Below are 19443 nucleotides of genomic sequence, written 5' to 3'. Positions count from 1 at the left end.
CTCTCTCTCTCTCTCCCCCCCTCCCTCTCTCCCCCCCCTTCCCCCCTCCCCCTCCCCTCCTGCCCTGCTTGGGTGTGCACGCTTTCTCTAAAAAATAAAAATAAAAACATGATTTGTCTTTAAAAAATGTAGCTATATTATTTCTTTTGAAGACAAAAAAAAATGTCATGATGATTTAGTTACTACTTTTTCATGCTGTTTCTTTCTGACTTGTGTGTTGAAAACTGGGAGGACAAAAATTTAGAATTTTCTCACAGAGTACATGAAGTTATCTTTCCAAAGAGTCGCGCAGGCAAAGAGCTACACAGAGACAGCCAACCACCCCAATAGTTAAATATAAGTCCTATGATTTATTTTCACTTTAATATGGTAATTGTGGTATTTACACTTTTTCTACAGGGTTTATACTTGCCCTGAAGTAGGAAAGATTATTGCCATTGACAGAATTTGAGAACCCCATAGCATCTTTGAGAGTCACTTTTATGTATGTATGGTTTAGCCATTTCTCTGTTGTTGGAGTCCTGTGAGGTCACTGGTTGGAGGGGTGACAGTGGAGGACGGCCCAGGGGCAGGAGAATGGAGCTCTGCACAGGAGCTCCTGCAGGAACGTGTGACACACTGAAGAGTGTTACACTGAGAGAAAAGGACGAAAGTCCTGGCTCTGAAATAGATAGAAGAGGGGATGTATTCCTGGCTGTCGGAGAAAGCCTTGGTGTCTCTTGTAGAGCATGACGTCCCATAGACTCGGTGGCATCTCAGCTGACTTGTTATCTGAGTGGCACATTTTATCTAATGGCTCTGACAGAAAATGTGGCACAACACTCACACCACATTCACCAAGAAATTTGTATTTAGTCCCCATCATTTACTTCAGTGTCCCTTTATTTTATTTGATACTGATTTTTAGACTAAGCAGTAAAGATACTGGCTATAAGAGACCCTGGTTTTAAGTGGTCAATTTAAGAATATCACACAAGTTCTGTAAATGCCAGCAAGGTTGGATTACAATTTTTATGGCCCATATTGCACTGCCAAAATGATTTGAACTGCTCTAATATAAAGGCAGTATGTTAATTACTAGTTTCTGGATCCATAATGAATGAATAAAGTTAGAAGAATTTTTAAATATTGGTGATAGTTACCTTGTTTTTCTTAAGATATTGTTATAAAATTATGAGCAAAAGTAGCATGGTAATTTTCATTTCTTCTCCTTTCTTTAAAAAAAGAAAGGCAGAGTAATGATATTTCTAGGTCTAAAATGAGGTGCTATAGGTGATAGGGTCATAATGAGGGACCTGATCAGTGAAGACTGATTATTTAGAAATATTGATGACTGAGGCAGAACATTTCACAAGTTGGAATCATCATTTAGAATTGCAGGCTACCCTCAGATTAAAGAAAATAATTTTAAAAATTAGAACTGTGGAGATAGAACCGGGCACAGAGGTACTAAGAACTAATTCTGTCATATTGTCGTTTTCTTAATGACCGTTGAAAAGATTCGAGTAATCAGATATAGCTATATTTTAGTTATAATAATAACTATAATTTAGTTATAGCAACCATGACTCCTACAATCTGCTTTTTTAGTTTGGTTTAATTCAGTTATCTTGTTTGTTTTCAGGATGGTTAGGGCTGAGCCCCTTGCTGGGAGTCTCCCGCAGGGGGTTATAAGTGCCTCTTAGGGCTCAGCTCCTTAGAGAGTAGGCATGGAGAATTTTGGGCTGGTTGTCCACAGAAATAATCAGCACACATAGAAGAATAAGGAGACATAAACTGGAGAGAGACAGACAGACAGACAAAGTGAGGTGCCAGTAATGTTTCACTGGATGAGTGAAACTGTCCTCGGGTTGGTATTTGACAGTCAAGGGAAGTACCCTGGGAGATGGGGGCAGCTGGCGTTGGTACATGAGGATGGTCGACAGGATTTGTCAGTGATTCTGGTCCTGAAACTCAGGTGTAGGAGCAGCTTCAGAGGACTGCGGGGTAGGTGGCATTTTCAGGAGAGTCCAGTTTCCACAGGGAGAGGTGAGAAGAAAAGGTCAGTGCTGTTTTCCATGGAGCTGGCATTCCAGAAGGCGGTGGAAAAGTTGTAGGAAGGTAAATAGTGCGTGGCTGGATGGAACAAAGGAGAGTAGCTGTGGAGTGAGGACCAGACCGGAGGGCAGTGGGTGGGTCCCAGAGGCTCGTGTTTGTGGGATGGAATTACGGTGTTTATTTCTCCTAACCACTGCTTTTGCTCCTGTTCTTGCTTTCTTTCGCCTTCTCCTTGTCTCCGGGGGCTCTTCCGTCCTCTCATGCTGTTCCTTCTTGCACTGCTCTTCTGCCCGCAGCCGGCCCTGTGCCAGCCCCCTGCTGGCTCCACTTCTCCCCCACTCTAGTGTGCTCAAGCCCAGCACTCCTTTACCAGCTCCCCAGCTTTCCCGTCATACCCAGCTGGCAAGGTCTAATCCCTGGATGCACACTTGGAGCCTGTGTCACACTGCTTAGTATAGCTGGGAGAAAATCACATAGCTGCAGAGTTGAGGGCTGAGTTTAACTTCCTCATCCGCAGCCTCAACCTGGGTCTCCGTGCTGCCCAGCAGATCCTGTCTTTGCTTAGGCAGTGTGTTTCCTTCACTTTTCTGACCCCGCACCCTGCTACCCTACCCATACCTGTGCTCTGCACATACATGGCCTTCCCTCATGTATTGCCTCAGCCTTCTGCCGTCACATGTCTTTGTTCTCTGCCTCCCCCACCTCCCCACCCCCAATTTGGCCAGGTCTCTCCCATCTTTTAAAGTTATTCATACGCACACATTCCCCTTTCTCAAACCCATTTTTTTCCTTTCTCAGTACTATGCTATTGCATTTTCCTTCATAGCATAACTATTTTAAATACGTCTGTTCTACCTGACTTTCCATTATTGTTTAGCTTGCTTTGCTACATTGGCTTTAGCTCTATCAGTCTTGAGGCCTTTCTTGCCAAGGTCATGGTCATCTTAACTGCTGAGTCTAGTAGACTCTACATAGTTCCTCTTCTCATTGAATCTGTTGAGCACTGATAAGTACTTCTTCCTAGAAATGCTCATTCCATGGTATACTGGCTTCGTATTTTAAGGTTTTCTTACTACCTCTCACTTAACCTGGTGAGCTCCCCTTCGTCTACCCACCCTTAATTATTGATGTTCATCAGCGTTGTTCTAGGCCCCCTTCATTCCTCTCGTTAACCTTTACCTACTCAACTGTTGCCGAGGACTCTATTTCCTCCATAGACCTCTGACCTGAGCTTTAGAACAGTACCTCCAGCTGCCCTGTGGACATCTCAGAAGCATGTCCTCGGCATGTCCTTACAAGCAGCCATCCTCAGCTGTTCATTGGTGCACTGAAGGGCACTGTTACTCTGTCTGGTTACCTGAATCAGAAACCTGGCCATCAATGTTTACTTTGATTTGCCCACTGTTACCAACCCTCTGTATATACACACACGCAGACTATTCCCCATTTTGTTTCTTTCCTAGTTCTGCCATAGTCCTTTCTCACCCAGGAGACTACAGCAGTCTGACTGATTTTCTTGCCTCTAATATTCCCTGCCCTGATATTAGTTCCATTTCTACACACCAAAAAGCAATTTTTAAAAATGGAAAACCAGATCAGGTCACTGCTTAAATTCTTTAGCGGTTTCCTACTTTTCAAGGTCACGTTCCAGACTCCTTACTATGATCTGAACTCTGTTGACTTTGCCAGCCTTGTTCCCCATTACTGTTTTTACTATGTTACCTCACATCTCACTGAACTTTTATAGTCTAAAGGACAACATAGTGTTCCTCATTGCTACTTCATGTCACCTGTGCCTACTCTTTCCTGAGAGCTCAGTGTCTTTGATTATTCTCAGGTCTGGGAAATTTTCCTTTTCTGTGTCTTTATTTTTTATTTTTTAAAAAAATGTTTATTTTGAGAGAGGGTGGGGGGGAGGATGAGCAGGGGTGGAGTAGAGAAAGAGGGAAAGAGAATCCCAGGCAGACTCCATGCTGTTGGTGCAGAGCCTGATGCTATGCTCAAACCCATGAACTGAGATCGTGACCTGCGCCAAAATCAAGAGCCAGACACTTAACCGACTGAGCCACCCGGGAACCCTCTCCCTTTTCTATATCTTTAAAGGTACTCTTTACCTCTCTAGCTGAGCAATTTTTTCCTTTTTCTTTTTTTAACTTTTTTTTGGTTGATTAATTTATTTTGAGAGTGAAAGTGAGCAGGGGAGGGGCAGAGAGAGAGAGAATCCTAAGTAGGCTGTGTACTGTCAGCATGGAGCCTGATGCAGGGCTCAAACTCACAAACCATGAAATCATGACCTGAAGTGAAATCAAGAGCTGGACACTTAACTGACTAAGCCATCCCGCTTTTTTCTTTGAGAGAGAGAGAGGAAGCGTGTGAGCTGCAGAGGGAGAGAATCTCGGGCTCCATGCTTGGTGTGGAACCTGAAGCAGGGTTCGATTCCATGACCCTGGGATCATGACCTGAGCCAAAATCAAGAGTTGGAGATTGAAGCAACTGAGCCAGGCCCCCCAGCAATTTTCAAGCCATAGTAAAATGTACTGCTTTTTCTAATCCCAGAGTATATTGTGAGCTCCTTGAGGGTAGGCACTACACCTCCTGTCCTTGTTCTCTAGCATTTGAAGCACCTGCCTAGTGCATAGCATTGCATAAACAAGTATATATTGTAGGAACAAATAGAAGAACCAAATTGTTATAGTTGCACAAAACAAGGCTACTCAAAAGATTGAATATGGACAAATTGAAGGTTTGAAAAAAGATACTATCAATTTGTATTCCTTTCTAGAAGTGTAGTAGGAACAGTGTGTATGATGATAGTTCAAATTTTTTTTTTAAATTTTTATGCTTTTTATTTATTTCTGAGAGAGGAAGAGAGAGGCAGTATGAGCAGGGGAGGGTCAGAGAGAGAGAGGGAGATACAGAATCTGAAGCAGGCTCCAGGCTCTGAGCTGGCTGTCAGCACAGAGCCCGACATGGGGCTCGAACCCACTAACGGTGAGATCATGACCTGAGCTGAAGTCGGACGCTTAACCGACTGAGCCAGCCAGGCGCCCTGCTAGTTCTAACTCCAACACTGAACTAGAAATTAGACAAAAGACTTGGCCACAAACAAGATACTGGCATCAGAGCAAGAAACTTGAGTTTACCAAATCAAGATTTAACCATACTTCATTTAAATACCCACCCCACATTTAACAAAACTGACCTTTATCTGGTAAATGCCGTCTTTCATTTGCTTGTGAGGCTCAAAGACATTTACCCACTGCCAATATTTAGAATTCTATTTAGGCTATTCTTTAATACAGAAAGTTTAACAAGCCCTTGCAGACTGTAATATAATCTCAATTACCTGTTGTATGTGGAAGCCATTTTAAGCTTTTTAGTCTTTTTTCTCATATGCAGTGTTCAATTAAAGAAAAAAGTAAAAGTAATATTAAAGAATTGTAAAAAAGACCCACAGTCATATTCAAGCTTGATTGGTTTTTACAACTTTTACCCAGCACCAAAATGTTTTTATAGTGTTATATGTGACACTTTCTGTGTTATGCATATATTTCCCCAAGTTTCTGCATAGACTGTAGTCACTGTCTTTGGACCTCATAACATTTCGCTTATTTAAAGTTTTTTCCCTTAGGTTAAATTCTCAGAGATGGGATTACAGACAGGGTCAGAGGGTATAAAAATTGTAAGGCGTTTGCTTTGTGACTGTGTATCATTTTCTAAGAGGGTTATACTAAAAGTTCACAGGGGTATGAAAAGTACAGGGTTTCTCAGTGAACTTGAAGCATTGGAATTAATGATGTGAAGGGGTAATAGAGGGGGAAGGGAGAGTTGTGTGGTTAAAATCTTACGGATACTGGCTTAGTTTATATGAGGTGTCACCAAAGATTTTTCTTTTAATGGAGAAACAGTATTGTATCAGATGATAATATATTTAAATAAAAATATCCTTTAAAGAGTAATTGAAAATGTGTGCCTGTTGCAACTTGGTTTATTTCATGTTAACTCCTAGATATTCTGTTTCATAAAGGTTAGAACATTTTAGAGCTGGGTACATAAGCTGAATTGTTTTAACCCTTGTTAGAATTGTTTATATAGCTGTGTACTTTGATGTTATGCTCTTAGCCTTTATTGAGAGTTCTGTGAAGTTTTCGGTGAGTTGGGAGAATGTTTTATTCCACCATGAAATAGATGCTTTGTGAAGTCCCTTGTGAAAAAGTTCTTACATGCCCCAGTGCCACAAATTGTTGTGCTTTTCCAGAATATGTGCTTTTTTTCTAATAACTGTCAGCAACGTACAGGTTATGTTTCAGTTGCTCAGAACAGAAATTGTGATCTGCCTCTAGCCTTTTCTTTTAGATGTGGTTTGGGGTCAGATTTTGTCAACTCTACTTTCCTTTTGAGAAAAACTATTAAGATTGTTTAAAATGGAAAGAAATTTGTTAAATCCTTCGTAAAACATTTTAGTATAAATATGATATTAATGAGTACCTCTGTTATTTATTCCATTTATGCCATTGAACTTTTTTGGTTTAGAATTTTGCTCTCTTAAAATTTACTGAGGGGCGGTGGTGGTGCCTGGCTGGCTTAGTCAGAAGAGTTGCAATTACTGATCTCAAGGTCATGAGTTCAAGATGCACAATAGTTGTGGAGCCTATTCAAAAATGAATGAATGAATGAATGAATGAATGAATGAATGAATGAATGAATGAAATTTACCGGTAAGTAGAGAACCTTATTGCTTTCTAGGTGGTGACAAACCTATTATATAGGCCATTTATTTATTTTTAAGTTTTTAGAAAAATTAATTTCTGAGAGACACAGTGTGAGCAGGGGAAGGTCAGAGAGAGAAGGAGACCTAGAATCTGAAGCAGGCTCCAGTTTCTGAGCTAGCTGTCTGCACAGAGCCCGACACAGGGCTCGAACCCACACACTGTGAGATCATGACCTCAGCCGAAGTCGGACTCCCAACCAACTGAGCCACCCAGGTGCCCCTATACAGGCCATTTAAAAGGAGACTAGAGTTGAATGCAAAAGGCATTGTGGAATAAAATATAATAGGGTATTATCACAGTTTATATATACCTATTTACTAAAGTACTCAGAGTTTTTTTTCTCTCCTAATGAATAGAGAGTGAGAGACTTGATGGTTTCACTCTGCCAAGCTCTCATACGGGAGTTCTCTTTCTGTGGTTAACCTGGATGGGAAATCTGTCAATGAGTTTTTCGTGCTGATTGTAAGAAGTCAGACTGTAGTGCTTATTTTACCCCCCTTCTCTCTCAGGTCATTTGGATCCAGGATTCCTAGCAAGTGACAAGACATCGGCTGGCAATGCACCACTCAATGAAGAAATTAATATTGCCTCTTCAGATAGTGAAGTGGAGATTGTGGGAGTTCAGGAACATGCAAGGTAGGACGTTCACTGGAGCATTCTGATATTTTACCTGTGAATTTGATTTTAACCAGAAACAAAGTAAGAAGAAAATGGTAGTCCTCGTGGCATGGCTGTCATGAATGGTGGGGGCTGTCTCTTGGCTTCCTTTGACTTAAAAAATGCTTTTTGATTAAACATGATAATGAGCTTGAGAATGTGTTGCATCTTATATCAAGAACATCTCAAACATATGCATGTGAAATAGAACTGATGTTTTCCTCTTATTTTTAGCAAATATCTAGATAGCTTGACAGATTTTTCTCTTACGGCATAAGTATCATCCTGCTTATTATCTTTTATGGCATAAGTATTATCCTACTTTACCCCCTGTCGTTCATATTTTCTTGCCTTGCACTTTATCTTGAAGTATATTGGGAGCAAACAACTGGGAAATATACATCTGACATCATATCTCTATTACTTGTTTCCTAAAGCACCTCTTGTCATTCATTAAAACCTGCAAGTTACTTTGGTCTGTTCCTAACATAGTATATTTCTAGTGATGTTCATGTGACTCAGGCAGTCCTGTTTTTAGGATTAAAAGCCACAAGACATCAAATTTGTCTAGTGTTGTAAAAATAACTTGAAGTTTGTCATTGTTTAAGATAGGGATGAGCAAACTCGTCTGTTGCCTGTTCTTATATGGACCTTTTGCTAAGACTAGTTTACATTTTTAAATGGTTGGAGGGGGGGTGGAATCAAAAAAAGAATGATGTTTTATGACTTGTGAAAATTTTATGAAATTCACTTAAATACAACATATTTATCCGTAAATAAAATTTTATTGGGATGGAGCCATGCTTGTTCATTTACATATTGTTTGTGGCTGCTGTTGCATTCCAGTGGCAGAGTTGAGAAGAAGTTTCAACAGACACCTGATAGCCCTCAAAGCCTAAGGTAATTACTGTCTAGCCCTATGTAGAGAAACATTTACTGACTCTTGCTTTAAGATAATGTTCCTAAGAATTGGTTATAGTCCTCTCAGAGGTATTCCTGAGGAACATTTAACACACACACGCACTTGTATCGAAAACAAAAATTTAGACTTTGGAAAATTTGTATTCTATATAGCAAGCAACTTTTCTGTAAGAGTTAAGTTGTGATTTCCCTAAGTAGGCATGTAAAACAATATCTACATTACCTGTTTCTTAGATCTGATTTTACTCTTTGGTTAGAAAGGTAAGAAAACATTCACCAGCATTTCTTCTGTCATGTATATATATAAAAGGCGAACTTAGGAGTAGAGAGCACAGGCAAAATACACATGCGTATAAATCGAAGGTACATTTGTCTTAGAACTGAGTCTACTTTCTGAGAGTATTTTTCAGGTCATACCTGTTGGGACTTTAAGGATGTAAAGTAATGTCATAGTTTAGCATGTCTTCTCCCCAAAAGTGGCCAGTTTACTTTATCAGAAGTAAGCACTTCATCCTCTATCCTGTGTTGATGCCAGAAGTATGCCTGCATAGCTGCTTCCTTTTTTCTTTCCTGTGTTTAATGATTATTTCCCCCATTCTGGTGGGAAACAATTTTCATTCTTCTGTCTTTGCTTAATCTCATCCTTTTTTTTCTGCCTTAATCACAAACTTTTTCCTGTTCTCTTTTTTTTATTTATTCCCTTAATGCTGACTTACCTCTCTAGATGAAAGGGTATAGACCTTCTGATTTTTTCCCTTTACTTCAGCATGTGTCTGCCATTATTTATTTCACCATGTTCTTTACAATGAAAAAGACATGAGTATCCTTTTAATCCCTACTATAAATCTCACCTTGCCTATTAACAGATTGATATAGGTAAATTATCGTCAGTTGTGCACATTATCCATTCACCATCTTCCTCACGAGTTACATTTCAAATTTTAATTCATTGTTGGTCCTGTGTTCCTACTGAAGTAACAAAGAATAGGTAATAACCTGTGTTGCTTACCTAGTCTCTTTCTCGAAACATGTTACTTGGCCCAGTTCTCTATTAACTTATACCGAGTCTCACTTCTTTACTGTTTACTTGTGCCTACAAATGTTACAGAGTGAGCCACCCTTCTTCTTGGCTTCTTTGTTCAACTTTTCTTCCATCATGAACTCTTTAGCTTCTTTTTTTCTACCAATATTTTTGGTATCTGGAGTTAAAATTATCATTATATTTCTCTTAAAACTCAGAAATTTAAATTTTAAGTTCCTACCCACTCCCAACACACACACACACTCACACACACACACAATCTCTAGTACACCCTTCTCTATACTTATTAGGTCTTTTATCCAGATTTCCATTTTACTCTATAGGTATGTTTGTTCCACTCTTGAACTAAGTGGCTGACTACATTTTAAATAACATACTGTATGTAACACTACTTTCAAGGACATTTTCCTTACAAACACTGAAGCATAAAGATGTGTTTTATTCTGATACTTCTGTTTGAATCCTGTGGAAATATGGTCTTAGAGGTGACACATTTATTATGAAATCTCAGTGGTGGTTAATGCTGCCCATACAATAGAATGTTGTGTTGAGAAGTTTCGTTGAAGTACTTTGAACTGACCCTTTTGTCATCCTGAGAGGGTCTTTTATTTTGGTCTTCAGGTCTAGGACTGAGTAGAGTCTCACTGGTTCTTCTGTGTCTTTCTGAACATTTTTCCAGCACTTTCTTTAGAGGAAGCATGATAATCTTTCAAATAATTGAGATTAAAAGCTGAGGAGCAGGTGGGGGGAGAAGTTTTCTTGTTGGTTACTTCAGAGTTACCCTTTTGGCTGCCTGTATCTCATCTGGAATTTATTTCTTTTACAGGTCTAGGGTTGCAGTTATGAAGTATTGATGGGCTTCTGGCAGGGTTATCGCTTGGAAAAAGGTTTTAGGTTTTGATCCACATCTTTTTGTTCTAATTTGATTTGCATGCATAGATGTTTTGTTTGGATTTAGTTGTCCTGTTCTCATTTCTTCTTCTTTTTTTTTTTTCTCATTTCTTCTTTTGATAGTCTACCTTGTTGTGGGCTGAGAGTTTAAAAAACTCAGAATTGGTTCTTGCTTGAGCTTTTCTCTTTAGGAATGCTCTGACTTACATTGCATTGCCATTTTTCCATACTGGAAACATTTTGTTTGACATTGCGCTCAGTAATTTTAGTTACAATGGGTCTTTTTTTTTTTTAAACAGTTTTTTTCTTTTCTTGCATGTTAATATCTTTACCTGCTCTTTTAATTTAGATTTGATATGTTCCTTTAGCTTCTCTGTTTCTTCTACTCACAGACTAGAAAGCATGTCTTCTGAACTAATGGTTTGAATGCATCTTTTATGACTGCCTTGTTATTGTTGTAATTAACTCCTGATGTTACCTAAATGTTATCATTTCGAGGGGTTAACTTTTGGACAGTCCAGTTTCACAAGATGTTCTTTGCCAATGAGATAGAGACTTTTCCAGCATCTCTGGCTCCTCTGTGCCCACTTAATTCTGTCAGAACTTTTAATTTATGGCCCTCATGCCAATATTTTTCTTTTTCCTTTTGCCTTTTCTTCTACCAGCCTCATTGGTAATTGTCCTAGGAAGATGAACGTATACAGTGCCGATCTTTCTGTTAAGGAACTCTTAGAACAGTTTCTTTGGTACCTGTCCTCTGAGGCTTTTGGCAATAATCAGATCCTTACCTCATTAATTGTAGTCTTTGGTCCTGTGGTCATTTGTCTTAATGTTGGTTCATCCCTCAACAGAAGAGTTGATGCTAGAAGCATTTTGCATGGAAGACTGATTGCTTCCTAGAACCAATTGCAAACATTAACCCTAAAAAAAGCAAAGGAGGCAGACAGCCATTTCTCTGAAGCTATGAAGATTCACTTCATCTTTAGCTAGGAAAAATAAGTAGGAATGTTATCTAAGAGGTCACATTCAGGCTCTGTAAATGAGAACAAAAATGATTAATATTTAATGTTGTTTTGTTAGGATAGTCAATTAACTGTTTTAAAGCCGACCATCAGAGCCTGCCCTATTTCTTGTTTTTTTCTTTTCCACTGTGAAGTCCCTCCCCTATTGGTTTCAGTGTATGAAGAACAGGAAATTTTTCTATCAAAACTTATTGTTTATAAAGTAGGTTTTTTTGGGTGGAAGTAAGTCCTAAGCATTTTCTTGGATATAGGACTCAAAATATGACTCTAGATTATGTTTTATGTGTATTGTCAATGATATGCAGATTAAATGCTTTGTGAAAACAAAGCCTATATCTGCACTAGATATTGATTAGATCAATTAAAAAAAAAAAACAAAAAAACAAACATCTGAGTATGGGGCTTCTGGGTGGCTCAGTAGGTTAAGCGTTCGACGTTTGATTTCAGCCCAGGTCATCATCTCACAGTTCATGGGGTTGAGCTCTGCATTGGGCTCTGTGCTGATAGTGTAGATCTTGCTTGGGATTCTCTCTCTCTTCCTTCTCTCTGCCCCTCTCCCACTTGCTTGCTTTCTCAAAATAAGTAAGTAAACAAACAAACTTTAAAAAAAAGCTGAGCATCTTTCTACTCCATGTTTCATCATACAGATAAAGGGTATGTGTTAATACGTGCAACTGTATATTTTATGTGCGTGGACTTAACAAAATTTTGAGCCTCTCGCTTCTGTTTCTATAGGATATCTCTGTAGGGCTTATAACAATTTTTCTGATGCTTTTTATTCTGAAACTTCTCTCTTTCTATCTGGTATAAGTTGATCTATGAAGTACACACGATCTTATAAAATGTTTCTCCAGCACTCTTTGTTTACTAGCATGAGTCCTTTTGCTCTGTATTTAAAAAGGAAATGTGTTAAAGTCTTGTTCTGGCCTCATCCATCTCTTAGCTACCATTTTATTTAAGATGATTGAGGTCATTAAATCACGAAAATATTTTTGAGTTCTTTCATTGACTTTAACACACTTAGAAAAGCCATACATGTATGCTTTAGTTTTTACAAACTGCCCCTACTCAGGTAACCAGCACTCTGATCAAGAAACAGACATCCCGAGTGCATGGGTGGTTCAGTCAGTTAAGCAGCTGACTCTTGATTTCAGTTCAGGTCAGGTTTGGGAGTTTGAGCCTGACATGGGGGTGTGTGCTCACGGGGCAGAGCCTGCTTGGGATCCTCTGTCTCCCTCTCTCTGCCTCTCCTCCCCAACTTGTGCTCGCTCACTTGCTCTCTCAAAAAACAAAAACAAAAAACCCCAAAAAACAGAAGTCCCTCTTGCGCCATCTTCCTGTCAGAGCCTTCCCACCACTGTGGCCCTGTGACTTCTAAAAGGAGAGTTTTGCCTGTATTGTTCAAAATCTTAAAACTCAATGATAATCTTAGAAGACATCTTAGAATACTCTTTCAGCTGACAAAAACTGAGGACTGATGGATGTGGGGGGGAGGGGGGATGGGCATGAAGGAGGGCACTTTGGGGATGAGCACTGAGTGTTATGTAGAAANAGGGGGGATGGGCATGAAGGAGGGCACTTTGGGGATGAGCACTGAGTGTTATGTAGAAACTAATTTGACAATAAACTATTTGTAAAAAAAAAAAAAAAAAAAATACTCTTTCATATTCCTGACAGATGTCCCAGCACTTGCTTTAAGGTGTAAATGGAAGCTTATTCCATGTGATAGTAGCTGTAATTGTTGCATAGTCATGATCATCCAAAGCTTCCCTCCATAAATTTATTGATGGTTGTTAGTCTGCTCTTGAGACCTCTGTACAGGATGGAGTAGCCACTTTCTTCCATGACGATTCTCCTTTTTGGTAATTGACCTTCTAGTTAACAGTTACTAGGAGCCAGGACAGCTTGTGACTAAAGATCGATCATCACATTCTCCAGAGAATCAAAAATTTTGAAATGAGAGAAACAGATTGAGAGGTTGGGAGCTTGAATCCAATGAATGAGGCCTAGTTATTCCATCATCCTTAGGTTCTTTGAGGTGCTCAAGTGTCTTTCCAACAAATTCTCTTTTTTGCTTAAAGTAGTCCAGGTTAGTTTCCAGTAACTGGAATCATTTGTAACATAACTACAGAAGTGATCTAACTTAGATAGTTGAAGAAGTGTCTCATATCCTTATTCTCCCTCTATCCATCATTCCTCAGTAGTAAATATTGGCTCTACGCCTCTCACTCGTACTCTGAGTACCTTCTGGAATCTGCTTTGCTGTAATGACTCCCAGGGGCTAGGCAGTGCTCCTTGCAGTCAGACATGGTAAAGTTCTTTAGGTGTAGTCTGAGGAGGGCATAGTTACTTAGTAGAAAGTGAACTCCCTGCTGGAAACCTGGTTTTGTTTGGGTTCTGTGCTTAACTTGCTTAAGACCCTGGGCAATCACCTTTTAGCCTTAGTTTTCTCTTTTGTAAAATGAGCACATTGGCTCAGATCCCCTTTAAAGCCAATCCCTTGTATGATGACTTAGGGGAGCAGTGTAGAGCAACAGTTGGGACTAAATACCTCTTTTATTTCAGAAATATTTCTAGGAATTCTGCCAAAGATTACATCGATTCTCTCTGTAGTCATTCATTCTCTGAATTCTACTGAGTTTGTAAAGTGACATTGTGATGTTGTGTAAAGCATTGAACTCCACACCAGACCTGGCTTGAAGCTCTTTGGCCTGCCACTTTCCAGCAGTATGACCCTGGGCAAATCATGTAACCACTTTAACCCTCCATTTTCCTTTCAATTGAGTATGAATAGTAACTTCCACATCTACCTCATAGGTCTGTTGAGATTGTCCGATGAGGTGAGACTGCTTAAGAAACAGTATTTTAGTGCCATCAGTCATCAAAACCATTTCTATCAATATTGAATGGACTCCTCTGGCTGACATTCTTCGTGATTACATGATCACTTCATCTGAGTGTACTTAATGCATTGGACAGATCTGTATTAGTCTTTGGACTTGATGTCTCATATTTTAATGCTTTTCACCAGCTAATCATTGAAAACCTAGTAGCCTCTGGGTTAGTAGCTATTTAGCCCATTCTCAACAGATGATGGGCCTCTGGTACGGTAACGAATCTACCTTCTACCCCCTGCTCTGCCCCTGAGGGATCTGTTTTTCGGCACCTTTCTTGGTAAGGGAGTAATTTTCAGGCCACCTTTGTAGGAGTGGGACCTCTTTCCAGGAGCTTAGGGGTCCTTGGGCAGTTCTGCAACTAAACCTTGTCCATTGTTACCCTAATGTTCTTTTGAACCTGGCAGTGTAGGTAGCAGTGTATCAAAGCCAGAATTCTCAAGTGACCAGCATCGCTCATTGTACACAGTTGTTAAACAGCTGCTCAAGATCCACTGTAGTAGTTAATGTGACTAGAATCCTGCCAGCTGTCACTTCTTACATATATTACATAGGGATGTGAGGAGAAAAGTAGCAATGATAGTTTGAGCGGCCTGCCTTCCTCTTGTCCGAATCCAGTTACTCAGTGATTCATCCTGGAGGCTCACAGTTTTATCATTTGATTGGAATGTGGAATTCATTATGTCAGTGTTTTGAAACCTTTTTCTTCAGTGAACTTTTGGTGAGATTTATCAGCAAGGAAGTTCTGTCCCTCTGATAAAGCAGTTTTACAGAACCTTAACTGAGTACTTAAGCCTTGCTACTTCCACTGAACTAAGGCACATAAGCACTTTAAATGAATGAGCCAAGTGTGCTGTTGTGACCTTTAGGATAAGGAAAATTGATCCTTTATGCATGACCTAGTACTTACAGACTTCTAGAAATCCAATCTGTAAAAGAGTATTACTACTACTGTCTTTGAAGGTATTCCCCCAGTATGGCATAGAACTTATTTTAAGAACAGCTTGTACTTTCATTTCTTACCATGTCATTTGGTTAGATTCAGATTGTTTGGGTATCTCAGTTTTGCTCTGGATTAATATTCTGCCCTGTCCTGAAGACCCCAGAGGTTTAAAATGTGTTGGGAGAAACATCAGTTATCTATCCATTGTCAGTAACAGATCTAGACATAAGTGAGGAGTTTCTGACTGAGACAAGACTCTTGTCAATTTTTAGGCTAAACTTGACAAAAGGCAGAGAGGGAGACAAACAGGGAAGGAAAGGGAAGGATATTGGTTGTGAGTTTCACAGACTCACATTGTAGGCCTTTTTTTGTAAAAGTATCATTCAGTGCTAGTGAAGCCATATTGCTTTATATTTTTCCTACAGTGGGATTAACCATGCTTATACTTTTGCTTTTCATCTCAATTGCAGGTGTGTTCATCCTCGAGGAGGTGTGATTCAGAGTGTTTCTTCATGGAAGCATGGCTCGGGCACGCAGTACGTCAGCACCCGGCAAACACAGTCATGGACTGCTGTGGCTCCCCAGCAGACTTGGGCTTCACCTGCGGAAGTTGTTGATCTTACTTTGGATGAGGATAGCAGACGTAAATACCTACTGTAATACAATGTCACTGTGTCTCCTCTGCACTGTTCCCTTCCTCCTCCTCCTCCTCCTCCTCCTCTTTGTGACATGGAAGTTCATTGTCATAGCTTCAGCCTCAGAAGCTGTTTGTGGCATTTGTATAATCCAAACTCATGGAAAATTGCCCCCCCTTCCTTTTTTTTTCTTTCGTTTTTTTTTTTAAATTAAAAGAAATCACTTAGGAAAATAACTTAGCACAGAGAAAAGAATTTCTTCTTTCCCTCAGTAGGAATAGGAGAATGATGAATTTTATTAGACAAGTTCATTTTCCTTGGTGACTTTCAATCTTAGGAAAGTCTGCCTTCCTTTTAGAATAATATTTTAATTATCAGGTGAAATGGATTTAAGTTTTTGAATCTTGTATTTATTTTTCTGTGTAAAAAATTAATACCTAGCCTTGACCACTGTCAGCCCACCCATTGGCACTCCTACCGTAGGGCATTTGCACACATCTAGTCAGGTCCTTATTGGCACCTAGTAGGGCATGTGCATTTGAAAACCTGTCCTTAAAAATAGAAGACAGAAGTATTACTTTTCTTTTAGCTTGAGTCTTCTGCCTTCTTTCCTGCCTTTGCTCCTGGCTGACTTCCCACAGCACAAATAATTGATATGCCCCTTTGTGTTTATAAATACTGCTGAGGTGACATAGTTGGTCTCCTTGTTGCAATAATTCGTAATTCTTCGGAAAATGTCTCCTTTTGGGGCAGAGGCATTTCAGTTAGATACCCATGAGGTTTTCTGGGCATGTGAGGAAAATATTGAGAGATCAGTAGGAGAATCTCTCTCCCTCACCTTTTTCCGCCTGTTTGCTCAAATAACAGGAGAACACAGAAACCTATTACTTAAGTAAAATATGAAAAGTTGTCTTCACCTCTTAAGACTGTGAGCACTCACAGATCTGAGAAGACAGTGCTTTCTTTCATAGCTGGTCTCTCTAAAGGATGTACAACAACTGTTTAAGTAATGCTTGAGCTGAAAAGACCTGATGCTATATTTGGGTATTTTTCTCCTCTACCATCTAAAAGTGGAAAAATCAAAATAAACCATAAGAAACCAGATGCAAAGCACATAAATGACACTGTAGGCTTTACAGTATCTAAATAAGCAAAGGGTGGTTAGGAGCTTCAGGGAATTCAGGAAATGCCAGTGTTGGAGTTCTGTGGCATTAGTTACTATCTTTTTTTCCTATAACATGTTGTAGTTACTAGTGAATTCTTTTACAAGCAATACCTAGTTAGAACACTATGTACTGTGCACAGGGAGGAGTGAAGTACTATTGGCTTAGAAGACCTCGTCTTTTGTTTTTTCCATGGTTTTTGTTTGCTTTTTTGTTTCCATATTTACCATATAACATTGCTGTAGCCCTTGTCTCCCTCCCCACATGCCTTGGTGGCTCTTCCTTATCTTAAGAGCCTGAGAACTACCATTTTAGTTGTCATTTAGTGGACACCCACGTACCAAGTGCCTGTTCTGCACATGGTACCGTGCAGGGTAGGTGTGGTGTGGCCACTGAGACAAATGGGACACCCCTGCGTGCGCATGCATCAGAGTCTGCCTGGCTCCACCTGCCTGGGCTTTTCTCCTGTTTTTCTATAAAGACTCATTTATTCCTTTACCCTTCTTCCTGCTGCTTTAGTTCTTCCATATACCTCTTCCACGGGAGTGGATATGAGCATGTGTTCTTTGATCTTCTTTGGTAGCATCTCATTTGATCTGGCCTCTGTTCTTTTATTTTTCTGTCAATCTAGTTTTAATAGATTAGGCTTTTAAAAGATCATGAACCTCCAGTTTTAGCACCTCATGTATCAGATCTCTCACATGGCCACAGTTCTAGACAAAAACCAAAGATCCAGAGGCCAGAGCTAAATAGGACCTTCTGCGGATTCACTACTGGTATATCCTTGGACCTTCACATTTTCCTTTAGGATTAATTTATTGAATTTTACTGTTACACGTTGTTTTTGACTTGAATTAAAATGCTAGACAAAGCAGAAATGTACAATTTCTGGTCTGTGTTTTCCAGGAAATCATTGGGACAAGAATAGAGTGAATTATATGACTTGAAGTTTTTGCAGCTTATTTTTTCCCCAGTATCAGGGCACAGCCCCATTTTAAAGAATGTTTTCTCATTACCTATTCTTATGTTAATTGTGTGTTTTGTCTGATTCCACACAGCAGGTGATTTCCCATGATATGCTTTCTTTAGCCCCTAAATAGTCATCTTCTAAACAGAATTCTTCTGGTGTGCTCTGTGCACTGTGGATTGGGAGCAGAGTGCTGTGGCCTTGTGTTTTTATGCCTGGTTGCGCTTTTCCCACACCTGCCCCTGTTTCAGCATCCTGACTACCCACTGGTTGCCAGAACAGCGATTTAGAAGTTAACGTGCAAAAAGGGGAGGGGAAAGGATGGTAGAGACAGTCAGCTCTTTTCCCCTACAGGGTTGGGAGTTTTCCACCTACTAATTGTAGAGAGACTATTTCAACTCTTTTTTTATTGCCAGATCCACCAGGGTGAGGGTGTGGCTTCTGACAAGGTATCTTACTGATAAAATTCTGTTGGAAACAAGTCCTATGACATTGGAATTTTCTTTTAAAGGGATTGTGTTTTAACCAAAGTGTTGCATTTGGTAGCATCAGTACTTCTTTATGCTCCACGGAACATTATTCAAAGTAGTATCTCTGCTAGAGTGGTGCACTTGGGTCACAGATTGGATTGTGGCACCGATTTAGTTAAGCCCCTCCTTACCCTCCCCTCCAGTGTGAAACCACAGAGCAGTAACTAGCTCTCATGTCATCCTGGCTGCCCTTGAACATGTACATCTGCTTGCCAGTAGTCTTTCCATTCTGATGGAAGGAGCCAGACTGAGTGGACTTCAGTATTTATTACAGTTGAGCATTGCATAAATTCTGCTTTTATTATTATCAGTTGTGAATATGACTGTCTGATTTGCCATGTTTGTCCATTTTTCACTGTTCCTTTTAGCAGAATAGCACCACCATAGGTAACTTAAAAATGAATTTGTTGCCTGCTTTTTATACTGTGTCACACAAGGTTTTTGAAAGAGCTGGGGACACAATTTTGTCTTTAATTTTTTTTTTTAAATGCAAGGAGCCCCTAATCTCTGTTTTCCAGTATGTGTATGATGTGACTTCCATGTATATATAAAAATGATTGCGCCCTAACCAAACTTCCTCAGATTGTGCACTGTTTGTTTAAAATAATCACGTATTTTAGTCCAATGCTGTTGTATTTTTCATTTTATTTAAAACACTACATAACTTCTTATTCTTTTAACAAATTTTAAAGGGTAGTGATCTTAAAAGAAAAATCACTGGATAACTAGGAAATATTTTTGTTGTTGTTTTGTTTTGTTTTTTAAAGAGTACAAAGGCCATATGTAGCCTTTTGCTCCTCTTACCATGAAAATGAAATGTTAGCCATTGTATGGCTAGGAACCAATGCACTTGGTGGTTAACAGATCTGCTGTTGCTGGAGTGTGAGTGTGGACTTGATGCAGTGACGACAAATCATTGCTTAGAATTAATGTTTTAAAATGTGCAACTCTAGTTTTTAAAACAAAATT

The 19443-nt window shown here is 39.6% G+C and overlaps 1 protein-coding gene across 6 annotated transcripts in view; it reads left to right on the top strand.

The window, feature by feature from the left end:
- The window catches only part of CUNH18orf25 (chromosome unknown C18orf25 homolog), an 88202-nt gene extending 69103 nt beyond the window's left edge, over nt 1-19099 (top strand). For 4 of the 6 annotated variants that reach the window (XM_039228836.1, XM_039228838.1, XM_039228840.1 and 1 more), the window contains 3 exons: nt 7319-7445; nt 8313-8366; nt 15650-19099. In XM_039228836.1, the coding sequence (XP_039084767.1) occupies nt 7319-7445; nt 8313-8366; nt 15650-15839 (371 nt within the window). In that variant the 3' untranslated portion in view covers nt 15840-19099. The remainder of the gene's footprint in view (nt 1-7318; nt 7446-8312; nt 8367-15649) is intronic. The other 2 variants (XM_039228839.1, XM_039228841.1) reach the window with 1 other exon arrangement.
- Nucleotides 19100-19443: the final 344 nt, after the last annotated feature.

Source organism: Hyaena hyaena, unplaced genomic scaffold, assembly GCF_003009895.1.
Source record: "Hyaena hyaena isolate Hyena2069 unplaced genomic scaffold, ASM300989v1 scaffold_33, whole genome shotgun sequence".
NCBI lineage: Eukaryota > Metazoa > Chordata > Mammalia > Carnivora > Hyaenidae > Hyaena > Hyaena hyaena.
Note: the sequence above shows the minus strand (reverse complement) of the source record. Positions and strands in the feature narration are given on the sequence as shown.